This window comes from Nuphar pumila, chromosome 4, assembly GCF_984573655.1.
Source record: "Nuphar pumila chromosome 4, dmNupPumi1.hap1.1, whole genome shotgun sequence".
NCBI lineage: Eukaryota > Viridiplantae > Streptophyta > Magnoliopsida > Nymphaeales > Nymphaeaceae > Nuphar > Nuphar pumila.
In genome coordinates this window covers 129,875,474-129,896,687 of record NC_143252.1, presented here as the reverse complement: position 1 = coordinate 129,896,687, position 21,214 = coordinate 129,875,474, and the positions used below count along the sequence as shown (strand labels likewise).

Genomic DNA, 21,214 nt, shown 5'->3' with positions numbered 1-21,214 from the left:
CCTAAATCCATCAATAATAACATACTGAACAAAAAAACTATGTTTCCTCTTTCATCTAAGATTCTACCTCTCAAACCAATTGGACAAAAAAAAAACAAAGGGAAAGAAAGCTTAAGAACATTGGATTGGAGGCTTAGAGTCCTTCAAGGTTGCACTTTGAGGCAATATCACCTCTCTCTTCTAATGTTAGATATAGATATACACGGAAGTCAAGATTGTTCTCATAAGGCCATCTTGTATTGAATACTAGAGAAAATTATGAGTCCAAAAGCAAAGAATGGTGTTGAATTGATTTCATCAAGGTGTTAATGGATTGGTTCCATGAACCATATCTTATTCAAAGCCATACTTGGTTACCAACTTCTGCCTTGCACTAAGGTTTCATGATGTCCTCTCAAATATCAGCAACATTCTGAAATGGCATGTCCTTTCAATTTTTTGGCTTTTATTGTAAATGTAATCGTACATATGCCATCTATATGGTTTCTTTAGTAAATCAGCTTTTGGATAATTGCAGTTGGGAGAGAAACAAGATCTTCAAGTACGATATAGGCCAAACTTGAGAGATTTATTTGAAAATATTGTTGGATAAAAACATATTTAATTGGATCCAAGCGCTTCACAATTGGGTTTGGATAGCGCTGTATAGCCTAAAGTATGCTAGAGCCCAGCTCAAACTCGAGTAAAGAGTTGAGCTTGAAAACTGTTGCTGATAAACAGCTCCACTTATGCCAAGATTAAAATTTAAATAAAGAGTAAAGAGTAAAGTTTTTTAGAAGTTTTAAGGGACATTGGACCTAATCACACGCTTGAGCACAACTTGTTTAACTAAACGAGGCTCAAAGTAGGCTTGAGCTTGGCTTGTTTAACAAGTTAACCACGTTCGAGCTGGGTGTTACTGAGCCAAGCCCAAGGTTTCCTTGAACAGTTTGTATCGTTTTGTAACTATATGATATGGGCTTTGAAGGTTCATGATCCAATTATTAAGTTCACCACAAGATCATAAGCGACCGGTAGAGACAATCAGGGAGGATACTGAAATGAGTTCGACTTTATAAAAATTGGAAATGGACTAGCCATGTGGTTGGTAAAAACGTATCATATGTAGAGCATGTATGAGTCAGATCTGGACTCAACCTGGGTCCAACCAACTTTACAGAACACGCATTGGCTGGCCTCTGGTTGGTAAAACCCTAGAGGTCCACTTTGCCCACTCTGGAGTATACCAGCTTCGACCTTGTAGCAAGGGATGCCATCCATGGGTTTCGAACTTGTGACATTCACAAGTCCATCTACCAGATGAGAGGAGCTCTTGTGGGAGTATCAATGCTTGACCTTGATGAATTATGGGGACCAACCAAGACCATCCTTTCCTATGAATGAGGGCGGAGAAAGGCATAATCACAAATCTCATTATCAAGATTTTCTTGGCAAATAAAAATATCACAATAAATTAAAAAAAAAGCTGAGAAAATCTTGAAAAACATATACGTCTAAAATTTTATAATATATAAGAATGTGGGGAAACATTAAAGTATATAAATATATAAATGTCATGTTAATAGCATGTAAATATCGTGACAAAAACATGAAGCTTTCAAAGTCTGCAACATTCTGAAAATATAGCATTATCCGAGATCCTATCCGCTTTCAAAAATCTCACAATAAAATTTAGATGTTCTAAAATGGCCAATATTTGTGAATATGGAGAAAGGCATATCCCATGGAGGTAAGGTTGGATCAATTTGTGAAGATTTGGACAACGTTACCTTCTCAAATGGATAACCAGTCTTACAAGACAATGAATTTATTTAATCAAACCCATCATCCGTGCATATAATGTTGGAAAAACTAATGGTAGAGTCAAAAGTTGCAGATATACAAAACTCATTTACTGCAACGTTCAGGAAAGCAACGTAATTGAAGGGTCAATTTCAATAATGATCACCAGAAGCAAAAAAAAAAAGATTCACCAAACAAAGCAGTCTCCTTTCTAGCCATCCACCTCAGCCAGATGAGAAGCTGTACTATGGCAATTCATTTACTTCCCACTAGTCGCTTGCCCGTGACACTGTGAGGCTGGGCACAGCTATTATCCAGGTCATCTTTCCTTTCAAAAGAAATTTCACCAAATCCTACCATGAATTTCAAGTTAGAACATGAGAACTAATGTGTGAACAGTGATTTTCATGGATTTTTTTTTGTTCTTTTTAATTGAATCAAACCATATGGGTGTGATCTGTATGGCGTGGGTTTTATTATAAGAACCCACTCTTGAATCATCCGATTATGATGCATAAATGAGATTCCTTTAAGGCTCAATAGCTTATAATCATAAATAGTCAAGCATTAAAAAATCACATTTTTTCATAGAATGATGGTTATATATATATATATATATATTCCTTAGGCACCTTTTTCGTTAGGTCTCGGTAGGCCCCTTCAAAAATCGTAGTTTTAAGTATTTTTTCTCATGTGATTTATAGTTTTTGTTTAGTGGGAACTGCCTTTTGGATCACCCAAATCCAACCTGTATACAGGTTTTTTCGGTGAACCAAAATCAATGGCTATGAAGATACCAGTTTTTCCTGGATCAGAAAAACATGTCTTTCGTTGAAAAGGCATAATCAAAGAGTTAATTCCCACAAAATAGAGCATAATAAAAAACACATCTAACGGTTCAGATCTATCATAAAATACTTAAAATCTATGGGGCAGAATGAGAAATGGGGGCCTAATATGTTCAGTTATCATATATGAGAGAGAGAGAGAGAGAGAGGTAATATGGATTACAAATGTTAGTTGCTACTCCTGGTTGCCCGTGAAAAACTGCAAAATCAGACTTCTGATTGAAACACAAGATCAGACGGTTTCAAGATTTAGATTCAAATTTGGATCAATATCGTCAATTCAATTCAAACACACTTTTAACATATAAAAATTCAGATGCAGATTCAATTCAACCACATCAGATCTATTTTCAGGTCCAAACTCCACTAAACCTGATGCTTAAAACTTGATTGCCAATTCGTATATACCATGATCCGGAATGCAAGTGATCCATTTGCACCCTTAATCCTGGTTAGAAAAACACACCACAATAAAACAATTAACCAGTGACCCAATCAGGGAACTGGCAACCACCACCAAGACAGATGGCAAAATGCCACCAAACAACTTACAACAAAACTGCAACCAAACTGACGCTGCCAACTGTAGTGGGACCCAACCACATGGATAGGTGCTGCGGCAACAATTATTGCAACCCCGTCTCTTCTTTCCATGGGGTCTCTGTTGGCATGAACACCAAAGTGGCTTCATAATTCATAACGTGTAGCCGTGTCGGTAATCTCTTTAATGAAACACCAGAGCAATATTTTTATTTTTTAATGTCTTTTTGCACATCTGAACCCTCAATATATATGCAATCCATATCCATATGTTTGGTTTGGTAGAAAATAACAGTTGGATCATGTTTTTGCAATGTGTATGCGAGATCTTCTAGGGGTTAAAAAATCAACGACCTACAAAGAACCGGATTTTCAACTCTTACAAAATCGTCTTTTCACGTTGAAAAAAATATGATCTAAGTGACCATTTCTAAAACTTTTTTTGACCATGCTGAATACATCATTGATGAGGTTAGATGTTTGATTTGATCAAAACAAACAACCTCACCTTACGAGTTCCAGCAAGAGGGTTGCTTACCTTTCCATATACTGATCTTAATTATTTAAATAATGGTGACAGGTGATTATCATAAAATTGACCCCAGCAACAAGTTTTAACGTAGAAAGATAGAATTGTGATCTTTGAAATAGATTTATCAACCAAGGATCATGGCAACCTTTTTGAGAGGTACCAAAATGTGATGGCCCACTTCAGCATGTAGCTTCCATGTCAAGATGCTGTGTCTACTCGTTCTCTACGAGGTGAGTCCTTAACTTTGTCTTAATTCAGAGAGGTGGCCAGTGCATCAAACTTCAATAAAAACCCTAATGGTGAGAAAACCTCCCTTTAAAAGTATAAAAATTACAAGCATTCCTTCATGGTAGATCTGGAAAGAAGCAAAAAGAAAAGAAAAAAAAGAAAAGGTAATTACAACAAGCACCCATCCTCCTACCCTTGATACATAAGTTGGAACACTTTTAAAAACCCACGGCTTCTTCCCATTATTCCCTTCTAAAATCACATAAACCCCATTTGATGATATATAACCAAAGGAAACAAGAAATGAAAGAAAAAGAAAGAGAAGAAATGAAAACAAATACCATTGCGAGGATGGTGAAACGGTAATGAACTGTCTTTTTCAACAATGGCTGCTAAAACATCAGCTTCCTGTTCACTTCAATTTGTTGTCTTTGAATCAACCAAACAGGCTAGGAAGGGGAGGCGGGCCAGTGCTACCTGTATCCGCGATGGAATTGTTTGTCCTCTGCAAAGAGTGCGTTGCTTCTTCGTCGTCATGGCTACTGACAATGTTGGGGCGGAGCTCCTCGATCCTCCTCACCACTTCCCTCATTGTGGGGCGTTGGTCTGGGTAGCTTGCTGCACAATCCATGGCCAGTTGCAGCAATTGGACCATGTCCTCCTCCACATTCTGGTATCTCAAGAGCTCAAGATCAAACACCTCTGAAGTCCATTCCTCCCGGACTACTGACTGCACCCATCTTGGCAGGTCCACACCCTCCTCATTAAGCAAGGCATGAGCAGGCGGCTTCCCTGTCAAGAGCTCGAGAAGCAGAACCCCGAAACTGTAAACATCTGCCTTTTGTGAAATTCTACTTGGGTCAGTCACCTCTGGTGCTCGGTAGCCAATCACACGGTTGGTAGCAGGGGCAGAGGCAACCAGTGTGGCAAGCCCAAAATCAGAAACACAGCCATCATACTCTTTAGTCAGCAAGACATTGGAAGACTTGATGTTGCCATGGGAGACATTGGGGCCTTGAGAATGGAGATATTCAATTCCCCTTGCCACTCCCAGGGCGAGCCGCGACCTTGTCTCCCAATTTAGTGGTGTTCTGCCTGCTCCTCTACTTCCTGTTCACATAGACGTTCTATCAGAAGAAAGAAGAGAAAGGAGAGGATACAGAACAAGAAGAGAATATCTAGATTAATGTCATCAAGAAAATCTATCACAATTCAGTGTGATATGAATAAAAGGCATACAGAAGGAAAATAGAAGTTCTAAATGCTATCAACACAATGGCACCCAAATGACTAACCAAATTTGCTTGTCGGTAATTGTCAAGAACAGCTCAATCAACTTAATAGCGGAGTGGAGAATGAAACTACCAAATCAGCAACAAGAAGAAATAGATGAATGAAACAAAGACAGCAATATTAAATGGTACCAAGAGAACATGAAAAACACCACGAATCAATCAAGTTACTGATACTAACAGAAAAACACGTCCTACTAACCAAACCTAATAAATTCAATGAGAAAAGATGAAAACTGCCACCAATGATAGCAATAGAAAAAGAAGAACAAGCTTAACCACATTAGTAAGCATAAGATTAACCGAAAGCATCAAGCAAAAGTAATTGCCAAGACCAAGATCCACCAAATAAAATCAGAAATCAACACCATCTGATCATTTGAAAAGGGGAGAAGAACAAGAAAAGGGGGGAAAAAGGCACTAAAGAAACAACGAAGACAGAAAACCACAGATCCACTAAATTACTGATCTCAAAATAACACAAAGACCAGCTCCCCCAATCAAACCATTAGAAAAGATAACAAGAACTATTCAACTAATTACTTAAGAACAAAAAAGAAAAACTAAAAGATCTATGCACGACCAACTAAAGTACAGCGGAAAGAAAACTTGTACGCAAAACGAACCAACCAACCAAATTATATCAACAAAAAAGAAAAAAACAATCAAATATAGCTTGAATAAAAAGAGAAGACAAACAGAAAAAGAAAAAGAGAAGGACAACACAAGCTACATAGAAACAACAAAAATCAAAACAAGAAAGCAAGATGAAGTCCACCAACAGGACGGATCCACAAAAACAATTACCATGAAGCAATGCAGATAGGCTTCCCATGGGCATGTAATCATACACCAAGAGTTTCTCCTCCTTGGAGTAGTAATAAGCCCGCAGAGGAACGAGGTTTCCTTGCACCATAGACCCAATCTTCTCAATCTGCTTCACGAATTCCACCTGGACCATGCTCACATCCTTCAGCCTCTTCACTGCGACCACGCTCCCACCTTCGAGGACCGCCTTATACGCCGTGCCAAACGTCCCCTTCCCCAGAACCTCCGCCGAAGCCCTGAGCAAGTCCTCCAGATCGAAGCCCCGCCTCGCGCCCGGAAAGAACACCAACTTCTTCCCACCACCACCACCAGCAGCTCCACCCATTTCCGCTCGCGCCACCGCACCATACTCCTCCTTTAATCCGCCACCACCACCCACATTGTCTTCCTCCGCGTCCGCCGCCTTCTCCAGCACCACAGGATCCGGTGGGGGCGGCTTCGCGGCAGCCATATCGATCGCACCCGCCCTCCGCTGGCTGCTCTGCTTCTTCCTAGAGCAACAGACCACGCAGATGGACAGCAGCACCACTGCCGCCACTGCACAGGCGATCACTATCCCGGCGATTGCCCCTCCAGAGAGCTTCCTGTGCCGGCCGCGACCGCCGGCATTTCCGTTGTTTTCCCCGCCACCCGAACCGGTGTTGTCGTTGGGGGAGGGATTGATGGCCATTCCGGGGCAAGGCGGGAGGGGCCCGCCGCAGAGGGCGAGGTTACCCACGAAGGAGTCGGCGCCGAGGCGGCTCAGGGAGGCGGGAATGGAGCCATTGAGCCGGTTGAACGAGACGTTGAACTGGCTGACGGCGAGGTTGGGGAGGTTGAGGTCGGGGATGGGACCCGTGAGCGAGTTGGATTCAAGGAGGAGGGTGGAGAGCCTGGTGAGGTTGTTGAAGGAGGGCGAGATCTCGCCGGTGAAGTTGTTGCCGGCGAGGTTGAGGCGTACGAGCTTCTGGAGGCGGAACACCGCCGGAGGGATGGGGCCGGAGAGGCGGTTCTGCTGCAGGTAGAGGTTGCGGAGATCGGCGAGCTGGTCGAGGTCCGGCGGAAGGGGACCCGTGAGAGCGTTGAAACGGAGGCTGAGGGTGCGGAGGGCGGTGAGCCCACCGAACACGCCGGAGGGGAGGTCGCCCATCAGGCCAACGCCGGGGAGGCGGAGGACCGTCACGCGGCCGTTGCCACACTCCACGCCCTGCCATGCGCACGGCGTGGCTTCCGACTGGTTCCACGACATGAACCTTCCCACCGCCGATCGGAAAGCTAACAGAGCTGCCTTATCTCCACTGAGGTCTGGCTTCACGGGCGGGATGAGGCCTGACAGGAGGAGGAGGAGGAGGAGGAGGAGGAGGAGGGGTTGCAGAGAGGTGGCCATTGAGGCCACGGTAGTGGTGGTGGTGGTCTTTTTTTCTTTTCTTTTTTTCTTCTTTTGTTTGTGGTTTTGTGAATACAGGGTTTTGGAGGAGCTAGAGAGTGGCTTTATGGCGTATCATGGTGGGGGATGGTTTAGGGTGAGGTGGAGCTGGGATTGATATTGATTGATGGATAGGTAGAGATGTGTAGAGGGAGAAAGCGAGGGCAGTTTTTGACAAACGGATTGGGTAGTTGGTAGAGAGAGAAAGTGGGACAGTACATGGAGTCTGATGAATGGATATGGATACGAGAGAAAAAGTTCGTTTGCCTTGATGAACGGTGGAAAAGGCGCAGAGAGGTAGAGCACTGTTTGAGTGTAAACTGCTGGAAGGTTAGAGAGAGAGAAAGTGGCGCAGTGCCGTATAGAGAGTCAGAATGGGGGTCGAGAGAGAAAGCTGTGCATTATTGTAGATGGATGGCCTCCGGCGAACTGTGAAGGAAAACGGGGGGCAGCGATGGACGGTACGGTCTAGAGAGAGAAACAGGGGAGACAGTCCAAGGGGGGTTGCATGCTTGCAATTGCATACCTGGTGTTAACTCAGAAGCCACTGTACAGTGAAACCCTAGATTTTAACCACACAGCTGTTTTCTTCCTTTTTCCTTTTCTGCTTTTCTACTTTTCACTTTTTTTACAGGAAAAAAAAAAAGAGGCGCTTTAATTTTTTCTTCCACTTCTTTAACAAGAAACAAGAAAATGTTCTTTTAGTTTAGTTTGGGGTTTCCTTAACGCCCTAACAGGTACAGTTGTTGAGGAGGTGGGTAAAGTAAAACTACCATTTACGAAATGACGAAAACATACATGTAAGGCATCTTGTCTCGCGTCCCCGTGAGATGAGGGTTTTTCTTGCCATAACTGTTCTACAATTCCTCTTTAAATGACCAAACCACCCATTTCAAGGTTTCAGCAACTACAAGACACCAACTGCAACCGGAGCCACATTAGCAACTGGGTCAAGTTGGATGAAACACCGACCCAAACCCATTATTGTGAGCCAACTCGAACCATCTCTCGATCATTTATGCATTTGGGATGAAAAGTAGCTGCAACATATAAACTCCATGAACGCCCGTCCCAGCCATCGATCCCAAACATGCCTTAGGTTCTGTTTTTTATCTTTCAATAAAGAAAAAGAGAAAAAAATCTTAGATACCCTACTTTAGGTGGTGGGTTCAATCTCCAAGACGCCAACCATCTCCTTCATAGATAAAAAAGTGTCCAAGTGAATCATAACACCGCGTTGTCTCAAGTCAAGGACACATAAGTCATTGCAGAAGACAAGCGGGATTAGAACAGTCCAAACACATAACTCCAATCAATACGGTAGCCTTGTAATTTTGTTAAATTCCAGGGGCCTATTGATTGTCGAAACAGAAACTTTTACACAATGCAAGTGAAAAAAATACTCAGGACCTGCCCGCATCCCTTGAAGTACGTAAATGACCAACATGTCCTGCAGGGATGCACGGAAAGAATCTTCTCTGCGCGTGTTATTTTAGGTATTTAGGATAAAGACAAGGTTATAGATGAAAGTTCCTCAATGCATTAAAGTTGGCGTCGTGGATTCGCTGAGGTGGAGGGAGCGGAGGCATGTGGCCAGTTGGGCGCTCGCTTGAAATTTTCGACCGTTTAGCGGTCCCTCACTCCACCTACTCATTATTGCTTATGCGGACATCTTACTAATTTACTAAAATGACCTAAATTATTCTTAATTCGTGTTAATGTCTCCCTTCTTTCGGTTGTTTAAGCACCGATGTTCAGGGGTATAGGTGTCCAATTACCTATGGGTCGGGTCTTATTTTTGAAAAGTCTGTCCGGTTGAGGATCCGGAACCAGTTAGGATCTCATAAGGCATGATAAGGGTTCCGGATCCGGTCGTGGTCTGAGAACCCGTGGTACTGAATCTTCTGAGAGCTACCACCCGTTCAACTTTGACTCGGACCATATTCTTTCACCGGATTACAACCTAGATCCACTAGACCCAACCACTTGCCTTCCAAATTCAACCTGGATTCAGATGTAATATGTAGATCCATTAGCACAAAACGGATCTGCGTTGGACCCATTTTGAAAATCGGACCACTCTGCAATCCACAACCCTAGAGGTATGAAGAACAGCCCTCAGGCACAACATGGATGGAACAACGTAGGTCCAGGGATTGGCCCAGAAGCTGGAACCATTTTTTCTGGTGCAATTTTGGTTTTTCCGAGAGTTCATTAGACCAGTGATGAATGTCACCAGACCCGACCCATTCACCCAACGCAAAAACCTGGTTCCAACTGGCCTGTGAGTCTGTGACCGTTCGTTGGGTCGGGTATTACACATACAAGACTGGACAAGGATGCAGATCTGTTGTCTTTGTTTTAGATCCAGGCCTTCAGCCCGGGTCCACAAGAAAATGCAATTGTCTTATAATATCGTGTTAACTGTACAAACGGATTGGATAGTGTGTGGTTGTATCATAGTTGATTCAAATCTGAATTTTGAATTCAATCAAACATGTCCGAATCCAAATTCAAATCTAAAGAAAATTCCATGCAATAGAATTGAACGTTGCTCTAAAATTTTTAGCTGAATATGGATCTAGTGGAAAAAAAGAAAAACAAAAGTTGAAGAAAACATGTGTTTTCTCCCCAGTTTGCCTATAAAAAAAAACAAACCATTTTACATGTAAAGAGCACAAATGGATCGGATTCTTTCTACGTTATAGATCCGATTAAACATGTCATTGTCGTTTGTTTCACCCAGTTTACATATGAAAAAATGAGGGTTTACATATGGAACCCTCCATTTAAACGTAACATAAATGCAGGTAAAACAAACATGAAAACTCTAATTTTATGTGGGGACCACAGTTATCATGAATTTATTTTCTCGTTGATCATGCATTTGTCATGGAAATTCATACACACTCTGTGAATGGATTTACATATGTATTTTTCACACATGGAGTGGCCTTTCCCATGGAGTCTTGTTATTGGTGGGAATGAAACAAACGATTTGATCCTATAGGTCCGAATACAATCGAGAAACACATTCGATTCTATTTTGAAATAATGTGTCAGATTCGGATCGGAGGTCCAACTGGATCCTAGGAGTTTGCTTCCCTAATACGGGGGAATGTCACTGGGCCCATCAGTGCCCATCTGTTAGGGATGGCAGTTGACCGGGGCGGGGGCAGGGGACAAGGTCTCCACCCCAGCTCTGTCTCAAAATCCGAACCTCCATCCCCGCACGGGGATGAATTTTAACCTCCACCCCTGCCTCCATCCCCGTTTCATGTCCTCCATTCCCGGTCCAAACGGGGGCGAGGCAGTGCGGGGCCCGTTTCCCCTAGGTCTATAATCATCCTTTGAAGGATTGTGGACAAGGCCGAGCAGGGCAAAGCAGGGATTGGGATGGGGACAGGGTAGGGCGAGGAAAAGCGTAAGTCCATCCCCGCCTTCATTCCGGCACGGGGATAGATTTTAACCTTCATCCCCGCCTTCATTCCCGTTTTATGCTCTTCATCCCCAGTCCAAATGGGGTGAGGCAAGGCGGTCCCCCGTTCCACTGCCATCCCTACCATCTGTGATAAAATTGTTGTGCTGGCATTTATTTGTGGGCATTATTGAAGCTCAACAATTTTAACAGGGCTTTGAGTTGTTTGATGGCTTGATCAAGATCGGACAAAATGAACAAACAGAACAGAACACAACAAATGCACTCTTTTCTACAGACCATGCTGGACGCCAGCTTGCACAAAAGAATGAACCTGTACCGCTCATCTAACAGTATAGGTGCCAATCGACTGGGTCAGTCATCTTTGAGACAATCAAACGCATCCTAATTGACTGACGTTAAGCTCCTTCTCTGCTTTTTGAATTTTTTATTGCCGCTTTAATGCACGTTGAGCTTACATTTGCACAAGACACAACTGCAAGCTGCACCCAACTCAGCATTTGTCTAAAGGTGTCTAATTTTAAAGAACTAATAAAGACTGTGTCACATGCTATAAAAGGGCCAAGCACTAAATGTTAAATGTCTCAAGGCGTCACCAGCATCATATGACGAACCTTCGTATCCACATAAACGGGATAAGCACTAAATGTTAAATGTCTAAGGCAATAAGAATTATTCATAGGATTTTCGGTGTGTTTTCAAAATTCTTTATGTGCTTGTTTTTAAAGGAATCATTTCTTTGAGCATTTGATTCCGATGCATGAATATGTTTTTATAAGGTTTCAAAAAATCAATGGCCTACAATTTTATAAATTTTTAAGGCTCTAAATACCATTTTTTTCATCCAAAATGCATGATCCAAGTGTCAATTTCTAATAAATCAATCATGCTTGAACACATCGTAAGGTCAGAATTTTGAAAAAACACCAAAAGTATGATAAATATTTTTTATTGGGTAGGTTTGAGAGGTTTTCTATTGGGTAGGTTTTCATTCTCATATATATATATATATGCGTGCACAACAGTGCTACATCATGCATTGGCCATCTACCCATATTAGCATTTCTCAATATAGGCGTGGTCTCCATCTTGAGAAATCTTGAGATGGGTGGTTGTCAATGACAGCAGTGGTGCTACACAAAAAATGACACACACACACACACATATATATATAGGGACATATAGTTTTTCCTATTCCGGGTCCTCACATGTTAAAAGTACCCCCACATGCAATGGAGCCAAAATGCAGCAATGCAAAGAAATTTTAAAGGCTAAAGAAAACAACAGTCAATAAGAAACTACGGAATAAAGGGAAAAAACTGGGCAAATCAGTGAATCAGGGTGGCAAATGCCAAGAGTTAAACACATTTCGTACTATTGATAAAAAATTTTGAGCAGAAAGAACAACTTACATGGATTTTGCTAAAAATCCTTTAAAAACCCTTTAGAAGATGTGGGGACACTTATTTCAAGCTCTGGCCATCGTTAAGCAAAGACAGATTTTTTATTTCTCTAGTTTCGAAGCTCACTGCGGATTCACATTAGGGATGGCAGTGGGGCGGGGCGGGGCGGGGCGGGGGACAAGGTTTCCACCCCCGCCCCGCCACAAAATTTTATCCTCCACCCCCATCCCGCCTCCGCGGCGGGGATGGATTTTAACCTCCACCCCTGCCTCCATCCCCGTTTCATACCCTTCATCCCCGATCCAAACGGGGATGAGGCGGGGCGGGGCAGGGATATTGCAGGGAAAAGTGGTCGGGGCGGGGATTAGGCGGGGATCGTGGCGGGGAAAAGTGCACGTCCACCCCCGCCCCGCCTCCGCGGCGGGGATGGATTTTATCCTCCACCCCCGCCTCCATCCCCGTTTCATACCCTTCATCCCCGGTCCAAACGGGGCGAGGCGGGGCGGGGCCCCGCTTTTCCCCGGTCCACTGCCATCCCTAATTCACATATGCAATAAAAGATCAAACTGCGTATAAATATTTGATGATTTGACTATATAAAATCAAAATAAATAGGCAAAGGATCTTAAAAGTACCTTTTTAGACTTTGGAGTATGTTTGCTCCTCTGAGGCTTCTCTTTGATTGACCAATACCTCTACATAGTTTCGAGAATTCCTCGAATAGCTTCGGCAATTTAGGGCTAAGGTCTATAGAGAGTCAGAGTACGGACATGACTTTTGTAAGCTCTTTCTCTAGGGCCAAAACTCAGGTGCATAATTTTCAGGTGGTCCAGACTCTAGGGTTAATCCCTATTTATAGGAATTCTACATAAGATATGAATCTAGGGTTTTTTGGACTTTAATCCAACCAAAATGGATTCAAGCTTAACCTTAATGGGGATAGGACTCATCCAGAAGAGTTCCACACCAAATGCACAGGAGGAGTCTCGTTTAAACTGGGACATGTCACTTCCTGAGGCTTATATGTTCAGTCGGCATACTAGATGGCAAAGCTGGTTTGCCATCCTCATGATGAGATGACAAATCGAATTGTCGTCCCATGTGTGGGACAACAAACTAGGTTTTTGGATTCTTTTTCAAAGGGATTCTCTTCCCCAAGCACGAGGGCTTGTTATTTCTTTAAAAAATTTAGGTGTATACATATGCCCTTCTTTGACATTAATCGAATGAGATTCGATGCCAAAGATGAAATCAACCAATTTTTATGCCACCAGGTTGTTGAGACCTTTTGTAGTCTCGCAGAATGAGGTCAGACTAGTGCGAGGGACAACTTATTTTTCAAGACCATTTGTGGTCTCGTCGAGCGAGGTCGGGCTAGTATCAAGGGAGAAACTGAGTTTTCAAGACCGTTTTGTGGTCTCGCCAAATGAGGTTAGGTTAATTTTGGGACACCTAGGTTTTAAAGACCATTTTGTGGTATTGTCGAGTGAGGTCATACTAGTATCCAAAAGGTGAGGAATAACTGGGTTGTCGAAACTTACTAGATCTTGCTGAACGAGGTTGGACCAGTGCTGGGATAATTGGGTTATTGAGACCATTTGGGGGTCTCGCCGAACGAGATTAGACATTGTCAAGGGAGGGACTGGACTATCGAGACCTTTTGTAGTCTCATCGAGCGAGGTCAAGCCAATTGAAAAGTGATTGGGTAATATTGATCATGACTCGGGAGAAAAAGCTGGAGACTCTGAGGGCTTGCAAGTTACACCATCTCATGAAGCATTATCCATCCACACTGCTTACTTGCTATGATCCCGCAACTACTCTTGGGTCTCATTCACAATTTTAATTTGTATAAGAAATAAAAAATGTTGGGCTTTAAGCAAGGGTAGCACAAGAGGTATGTACCTCTCCTTTATGTCTTTTAACCTCATTTTGATTTTTTATGCCGTCATGATTTTTTTCTTCAAAAAAACTCATAGGAGAAAAATCAAGGAGTCATACAATGTATGATGTATGTCATAAAACTAATGCTTTACATGAAAAAATGGCTAGCCTATGGTGATTGGCTCATGACAACAACAAATGATTGACCATTTTGGGTCAAAGATTTTGACTCATTTCTCTTTAATATGGAACATTCATGACAAGCTAATTCCTATACTTGAGATTTTTATATTTTAAGCTTTCTTCCTCTCAGATTAGATAAGATAGAGATACTCAACTCCATTAGGATTTTTTTCCTTCGGTTCTGCTTTGGCTTCAAATGGCTAGTTATAGGGACATGAGATTAAGTCTCAAAGCATTCTTGTTAGGTCTAATAGTCTTCACTAAGGCTTGAACTCTAAAGGACTAAAGCTTGATGAGAGTGCATTTAGATGCATTTTTTTTCCTTAGGTAAGTTCTCATAAGTCTTTGTTTTTAGCTCAGGGGCTTATTCCTCACTTTTTCTATCCTTTGACATGAGACCTGATAATCATGAGTCTTATGACTATCGAGTCTAGGAGGGATGCCACTGTATATCCAATATTTTGCCTTCTGAAGCCATATAATCAAAGCTTGCCATTTTTCTATAGATCCAGAGGTAAGTATTAACTTTCTCCTAACCATTGCGACAAAAGTTTAAAATGGCAATTTCTCGACTATGAATTTCTTGGGAGATTTTCAACTTTTTGAATATTTCTTGAGTTTTTTTTTTGGCAAAATCTCAAGAACAAATTAAAAAATCAAATAAATTCTTAAAAATTAAAAAAAACAAAAAAATAAAATAAACTAATTAAATTTTACATGAAAAAAATATAAAATCTATTTTCAGTCCCACTAACCATATCTAAAAACTATCAAGCATCAAATAGGTATCAAGCATGTGCATCAAATGTACTTCCATTCAAATAAGTATCAAGCATCAACTAAATCATCATACATTAAGTATCAATAATCAAGTATCAAAAACAAAAATAAAATGACCATAAGTTCATGAGAAAACAAACATCATAATGATTCAAGTTTATAAAAAAAAACTATTCACTTGCTACTAACTAAGAAATCAAAAGTAGAATCAAAAGTGTTTTCATCAATTCCTTGGCAGTCAATGCTTTCATCTTCCTCATCCTCATCTTTTGTTTCCTCTTCTTTATTCATTTCTTCAATTGAGCCATATGCAAATGCATTAATGTTGCCATATACAATGGGCCGTGAATCTTTTGCTTATCTTTCAACTGAAATCTTCTACATGTGCATGTTCATGCACATATAAACTAAATCAGTAAGAGTTGTTGGCTCAAGACGATTTCTCTTTTTGGTATGTGCCGCTTCAAATGTACTTTAATTTTTTTTACATGCAGATGCATTGCATGGTTGACTAAGTATTTTAATTTCTATATTATGCAAAATAGGAACATTTGCTTCACTCATTTCCATCATATCTCTTATGAAAATAAAAGCAAGTAATAAAAAAATGATAATATATTTTAAAATAAAAAAATTTATAAAATGAAAATCAAAATTAAAACTTACATAGATATGCAGTATGGAGAAGACATTGTAATCTCATTAAAGATCTTCACATCTTTTGAATGATAATAAGACAATTTTGAAGCAAGCTCATCCTTTTTATCTTCCTTATCAACCATCTTTTTCATTATTTTCTTCAATCATTTCATGATTTTGTTGTTCGTCTTCACAAGACCATTATAAAAAAAGTATGCATTTAAATACCCAACAACAACTTATAAGTCACTTCTCAAGTTAACCTCCCATCTACTATCAATGATGTCCCATATTGGTAGATACTTATCTACTCAACATTTATAAAACTTTTTATTTCTTCTTTAACATGATTTATACCTTCATACAAGTAACCTATGGTAGAACCATCCCCATCTACCATCTTCAAAAGTTTTATAAGTGGTTCTGTTGTTGCTATTATTTCTCTTCTATTTTCTCAAAACTCCTCTCCTTGTATAATATCAGTCATATATTTACCTTTTCCTCCTTTCTTAACCTTTTCTAAATTTCTCCATTCAGAAGAAGCAACCAAAAACCTCAACTTATCTTCCATTTTCAATATAGATTGCAAACATAAAAAATTAGTAACAAAACGAGTAACCCCAAGCCTTTGTATCTCTCTATCATTTGTATAATTTCTCATAAGTTGCAAAATTGATTATGATTTATACATTAAGCTTGTAACTCTTTTTGCATCTAATAATGTATGAGAGAAATTAGGCAATCTATTACAATCTTCAAGTATTAAATCAATATAGTGTGCATCACAAGATGATGTAAAAATATGAGGGTATCTTACTCCACTGCAACCCTTGCTTTCAAGTAATTTCAGCCATTATCTGTCATAAATTGAACTACTTTGTCTGATTTAATTTCTTCAATAATAGCTGATATATACTCCTCAATATATTTACCAGTTTTTGGCCCTTTAACATATTTAGATTTAAAAAATATTGTGCCTTTAGGGCATGAAGCCAAAATATTTATGTGTGAAGGATTTTTCTTATCTGTCAATATATTATACATTAAAGTGCATCCTGATATCGACCATAACTTTTTTGACCTTATCAATAAATGTTACAACTTATTTTTTTAGGTTTTGAAGCAATTTTGTTCTAATTGTTTCACTACTTGGAGAGGTATAACCAAATCCACAATTTGCATTGACATTAACCATCTTCTTAAATGCATTATCTCAAGCTAACCTAAAATTTAAATTGTTCATGCCAATACATTTTGCTACACACATATCTGCATGTTCTCTTTCTTTCTTCTTTATAAAAGCATTTAGAGTATTTCGTTGACCCATACCTATACTTAGAGAAGTAGAAGAAATTCCTATAGAAGTAGAATCTGAGTCGCTTCTAGTAGGAGACAAATGACTTATGGGTTTTGATTTTTTCCCTGATGGCTTGGACACTAATTCATGAATTGAAGCCAATGCTAGATGTTTCGCATCACATGTTATGTGCTCACATGAAACAAAATCCTTATTTGGTATGCTCGCAAGATGAGACTTAAATTTTGTTATTCCCCCATTAAGGTCTACCTTACAGTAGTTGCAAAGTAATCAACCATCTGATTGTAGTGTAACATGGTTCCATAATGCATCTTTAGGTCTTTCCATATTTTTTCCTACATAGAGCACATCAAAACATGTCAAAACACATCAAATATTTAGCAAAATGCATCAAAATAGAACATTTTGCATATTTTAATCAAAACTGCACATTTACATAGCCAAAATTGTATATTTATTTAGCCAAAACTGTACATGTGCATGCTCATAACCATATCATATGTGTCTAATCCAAACTGAATGCATGCAAGTATTAGGTATCATTCAAAACTAGATGTACCATCATTCTTCAATACTTTAGATTCATGTATTCTCAAACTGCATGTGTTTACATGCTAAAAAATGATGAAAGCATGTAAATAGTGAAATACATGCTTGTTCTGAAAAAAACATATGACTATGCTCGGCATATTATATGCCTAAGAGGCATGAACATACTGGTATAGGCTAAAAAATTTAGCAGAAATTCTGTTGTAGAATGCATCAGAATAAAACATTTTGCATGCACTAATGGGGCATGCTATGAAATCAAATTGATTTTCAAGGAAAAAAATAGTTGCTTTGGTGTTTTCTATAGCTTTTGTGATGTTTCTTGCATTACTATTATTGTCGACTTGATGACATATAAATGTTGTTAATGCTTGTACTTATCATTGCCTCACGTTCTTAGAAGATAGCTTCAATCTTATGTAGTTCAAGGGATTAGGTACTTCTTGTGCATTTTAGTGAAGTTGTGTTGAGTTTTTAGTCCATGGTAGTCCAGTTATAATTTTTATTTGTTGATATGAACTGGTGTATGTGGCATTCTTTTGTTGTTTCGACCTCATTATGGTCATCTTGCTTTTGTTTCTTTTGTACATTTTGTTATGCCTTTTCTATTTATGTAGGCCTTTGCTGCTAGGTTAAATTTTATTTGAATTTCTTCATAGCTACTCTTGAAAGTGTGGTTCTATATTTTATTCCTACTTCCTGGAATAGCTTCATTAGCACTTTGAGATTATTAATTTCAAAAGTTGTTTTCTATAATTTGCATGTAGGTACCTAAATAACAATTACTTGACTGGAGGAATTCCTACTCAGATTGCAAACTTGACAAATTTGGAAATTTTGTGAGTAGTATTGCTATAATAGATTATATGCTATCCTTGTTTCTTTGTATCTTTACTAGAAAGAAGAAATACATGTTTGTAGATACCTCTCCTCCAAGAAGATGTCCAAGATAATTTATGCAGGCCTTGCCTCACATTTTTTTCAATTGAGTTTCAAATTAAGGAAAAAGAAATTTAAGATGCAAGAACTAAATAACAGTTTGGTTCTACCCTTCAAAAGGAAGCCTCTCCACTCTAAATATCCAACATATGCAATTATAATCAATTTAAGATATGGTTTTGATTTTTGCTACTGAGTCTGATTGATCCAAAAAAGATGGATATCTGAATCTGATTATTTGTAAAAAATAGTATTTGGCATGAACTATTCACCATCCGAATTTGAATCTGAATACTACTCCCTTTAGCCAATATCCAATTGATTAGATTTTGTATTGGCCACATCCAACCTGAACCTGAACCGTTTAGATCCCTAATCTTGTACACAATCAGTGAATCCAATGTTGGGTGCCATACGACTTTCCTATATCAGTCCTTACCTACTTTTGAATTGGAATAGTATTCATTAGTACGCAACAAATCTGCAAATATATTTAAAGTGTGCACAAGTCTTTACCAAGTTTTGACTGATTGACTTTTCCAATGCATTATAATTGGTGCTGTCACTATTCATGTTGAACATACTTTTACTGTACCGATATTTCTCTCTCTCTCTCTCTCTTTCTCCCTCTCTCATTTTATGTATATATATATATATATTTGCCACTAATGAAGATACGAAACTGTTAAGAAAAAATCTCCTCATCATATTTTATGAATTTGTATAGATCAGACTCTACAAATGTAATCTCCATGGTTTTTTATTAGTAAGAATTCTGTTTTGAATCATGTGATTTTGAAAGTTTTTCAATGGCTTCAAAAATAAATGGCTCACAATGTACCGAAACTTTTTGACTCAAAAAATCATGCACTTACATTGAACAAACAAGATTCAAGATCAGAACCTTAGCAAAGAAATTATGATGAACACACCTGTATGGTTAGATAGAGTTGTTACAAGTTGCATCTATGATTTTTAGGTAAATACCCATATATTCACTCGTAGCAAATACATACCTTATGTGTGTGTGCGTGTGCGTTACATTTCCAATGGGTATTGTTAGAGACCAACCTCATGAAAGAGTCAATGTCAAGGAAGGGTCCATATCCAGATCGTGTTATCTAGATGGATCTGCCACAATTAGAAAGAAGGAAGAGTAGTCCAGCTCGTGGGGTCTAGAAGAATCTGATGCAGGCGATAAGAAGAAAGAGACCAGATCGACTTACCTTGTGACATCTGCATCAATTAAGAAAAGAAGTCTTTTTCTTCACTAAAACAACAAAAGTTTGTTGAGAGGTTTAGTAAGGCTGGGATTGTAAAAGATAGACTTGTAAACTATTGAAAATTGATATAAATAAAGAGGGACGTCTCCTCTCTCAATGAGCAATTATATCATGTACGTAAGTTCAGTTGAACTGACCCACGTAAATTCTCGAGTTTATGAGTCTTATCTTTTATGCATGATAGTCTGATCCATAACTTTTATGGTATCAGAGCCTTTTTAGCCTTGTCGCCAATGAGTTGTACCAACTCTAGTGAGTCTTAGTCTACTGTAGGTATGATGTCCAACCTTTCTCCTTCTCCCTGTTAGGAAACGCTCAAGCAAGAAAACGAAGAAACAAGAACAATCAAAACATAAAGAAGAGGGACACAGAGATTTACGTGAAAAAACCTCCCCTTAAATTTGAGAGTAAAAAACCACGGCTGCCCAAAGAAAAACCTTTATTGCTCTTTTCTGACTGTTACAAGAGAGAAAAAATTTATAAGGCAAGGGCGAAAACCCTAAACCTAAACAAGTTGGTTCTGATCCATAAGAAACCGGGTCCCAAACATAAGCCCCCAAAAAAAATCTTCCGAGGGGGAACCCCCGATCCCCCCTACTACAAGGGAAAAAGCTCTGAATTAGGCTTCACAACTCATCACTCCCAATAGTTTGCACCAGTCTTTTTATCAAGTTAAATGGTGAGAATTATGTTATTTGTGGGAATCACATTTCATGCCTATTCTTATTACTTATGATCTTATGCGTTTCACAGACGGGTCCAAACTGCACCTCAAAAGTTCAAGAGGGATCAACAAAGTTTAATCTCGGTTATCTCAAATGGCTTAGACGTGATCAACTCTTATTAGCTGGGATTATATCGTTCCTCTGAATCAGTTTATAACCAACTTATAGGTTTGAACTATTCATTTGTTGTTAGGAAGGCACTTAAACAGGCTTAGCTGCCTTGTTGAGATCCTGAATAATACAACTGAAATATCAACCACAAAATGTTAAGAAGGGCTCAAGTTCTATGTAGGAGTACTTTCAAAAAACTAAAAAATATTGTTGATTAACTAGTTGTCGCAGGAAACTTATCAATGAAGAGGACTTAGTTATGTATATATATTTTTTAGAGAAAGAGTAATTCATTAACGTTAAAAACAAATAGAGCATGACATATTGACATTCATGTAAAACCATAACCGGAATGTAAAAACAAATAGCACATATCGGTTGATGCCATGGATGAAATGAGCATTGGCACAGGTGCATGGCGTTCTCCTCAGCCTATCGACGTCCACGATGAGCCCAGGCTGTCAAGTCGATGGTGAGTAGGACCCTGAACCCAATGAGAAACGAGG

General features: G+C 39.5%; 1 protein-coding gene across 1 annotated transcript; it reads right to left on the bottom strand.

Moving 5' to 3' along the window:
* Positions 1-3,999: 3,999 nt before the first annotated feature.
* Positions 4,000-7,487, bottom strand: LOC149841045 (putative inactive receptor kinase At1g48480). The gene is made up of 2 exons (XM_090003548.1): positions 6,030-7,487; positions 4,000-5,040 (listed from the first exon to the last, which is right to left on the bottom strand). The coding sequence occupies exons 1-2, from the start codon at positions 7,414-7,416 to the stop codon at positions 4,367-4,369; spliced, it is 2,061 nt and encodes a 686-aa protein (XP_089859674.1). The 5' UTR covers positions 7,417-7,487; the 3' UTR covers positions 4,000-4,366.
* Positions 7,488-21,214: the final 13,727 nt, after the last annotated feature.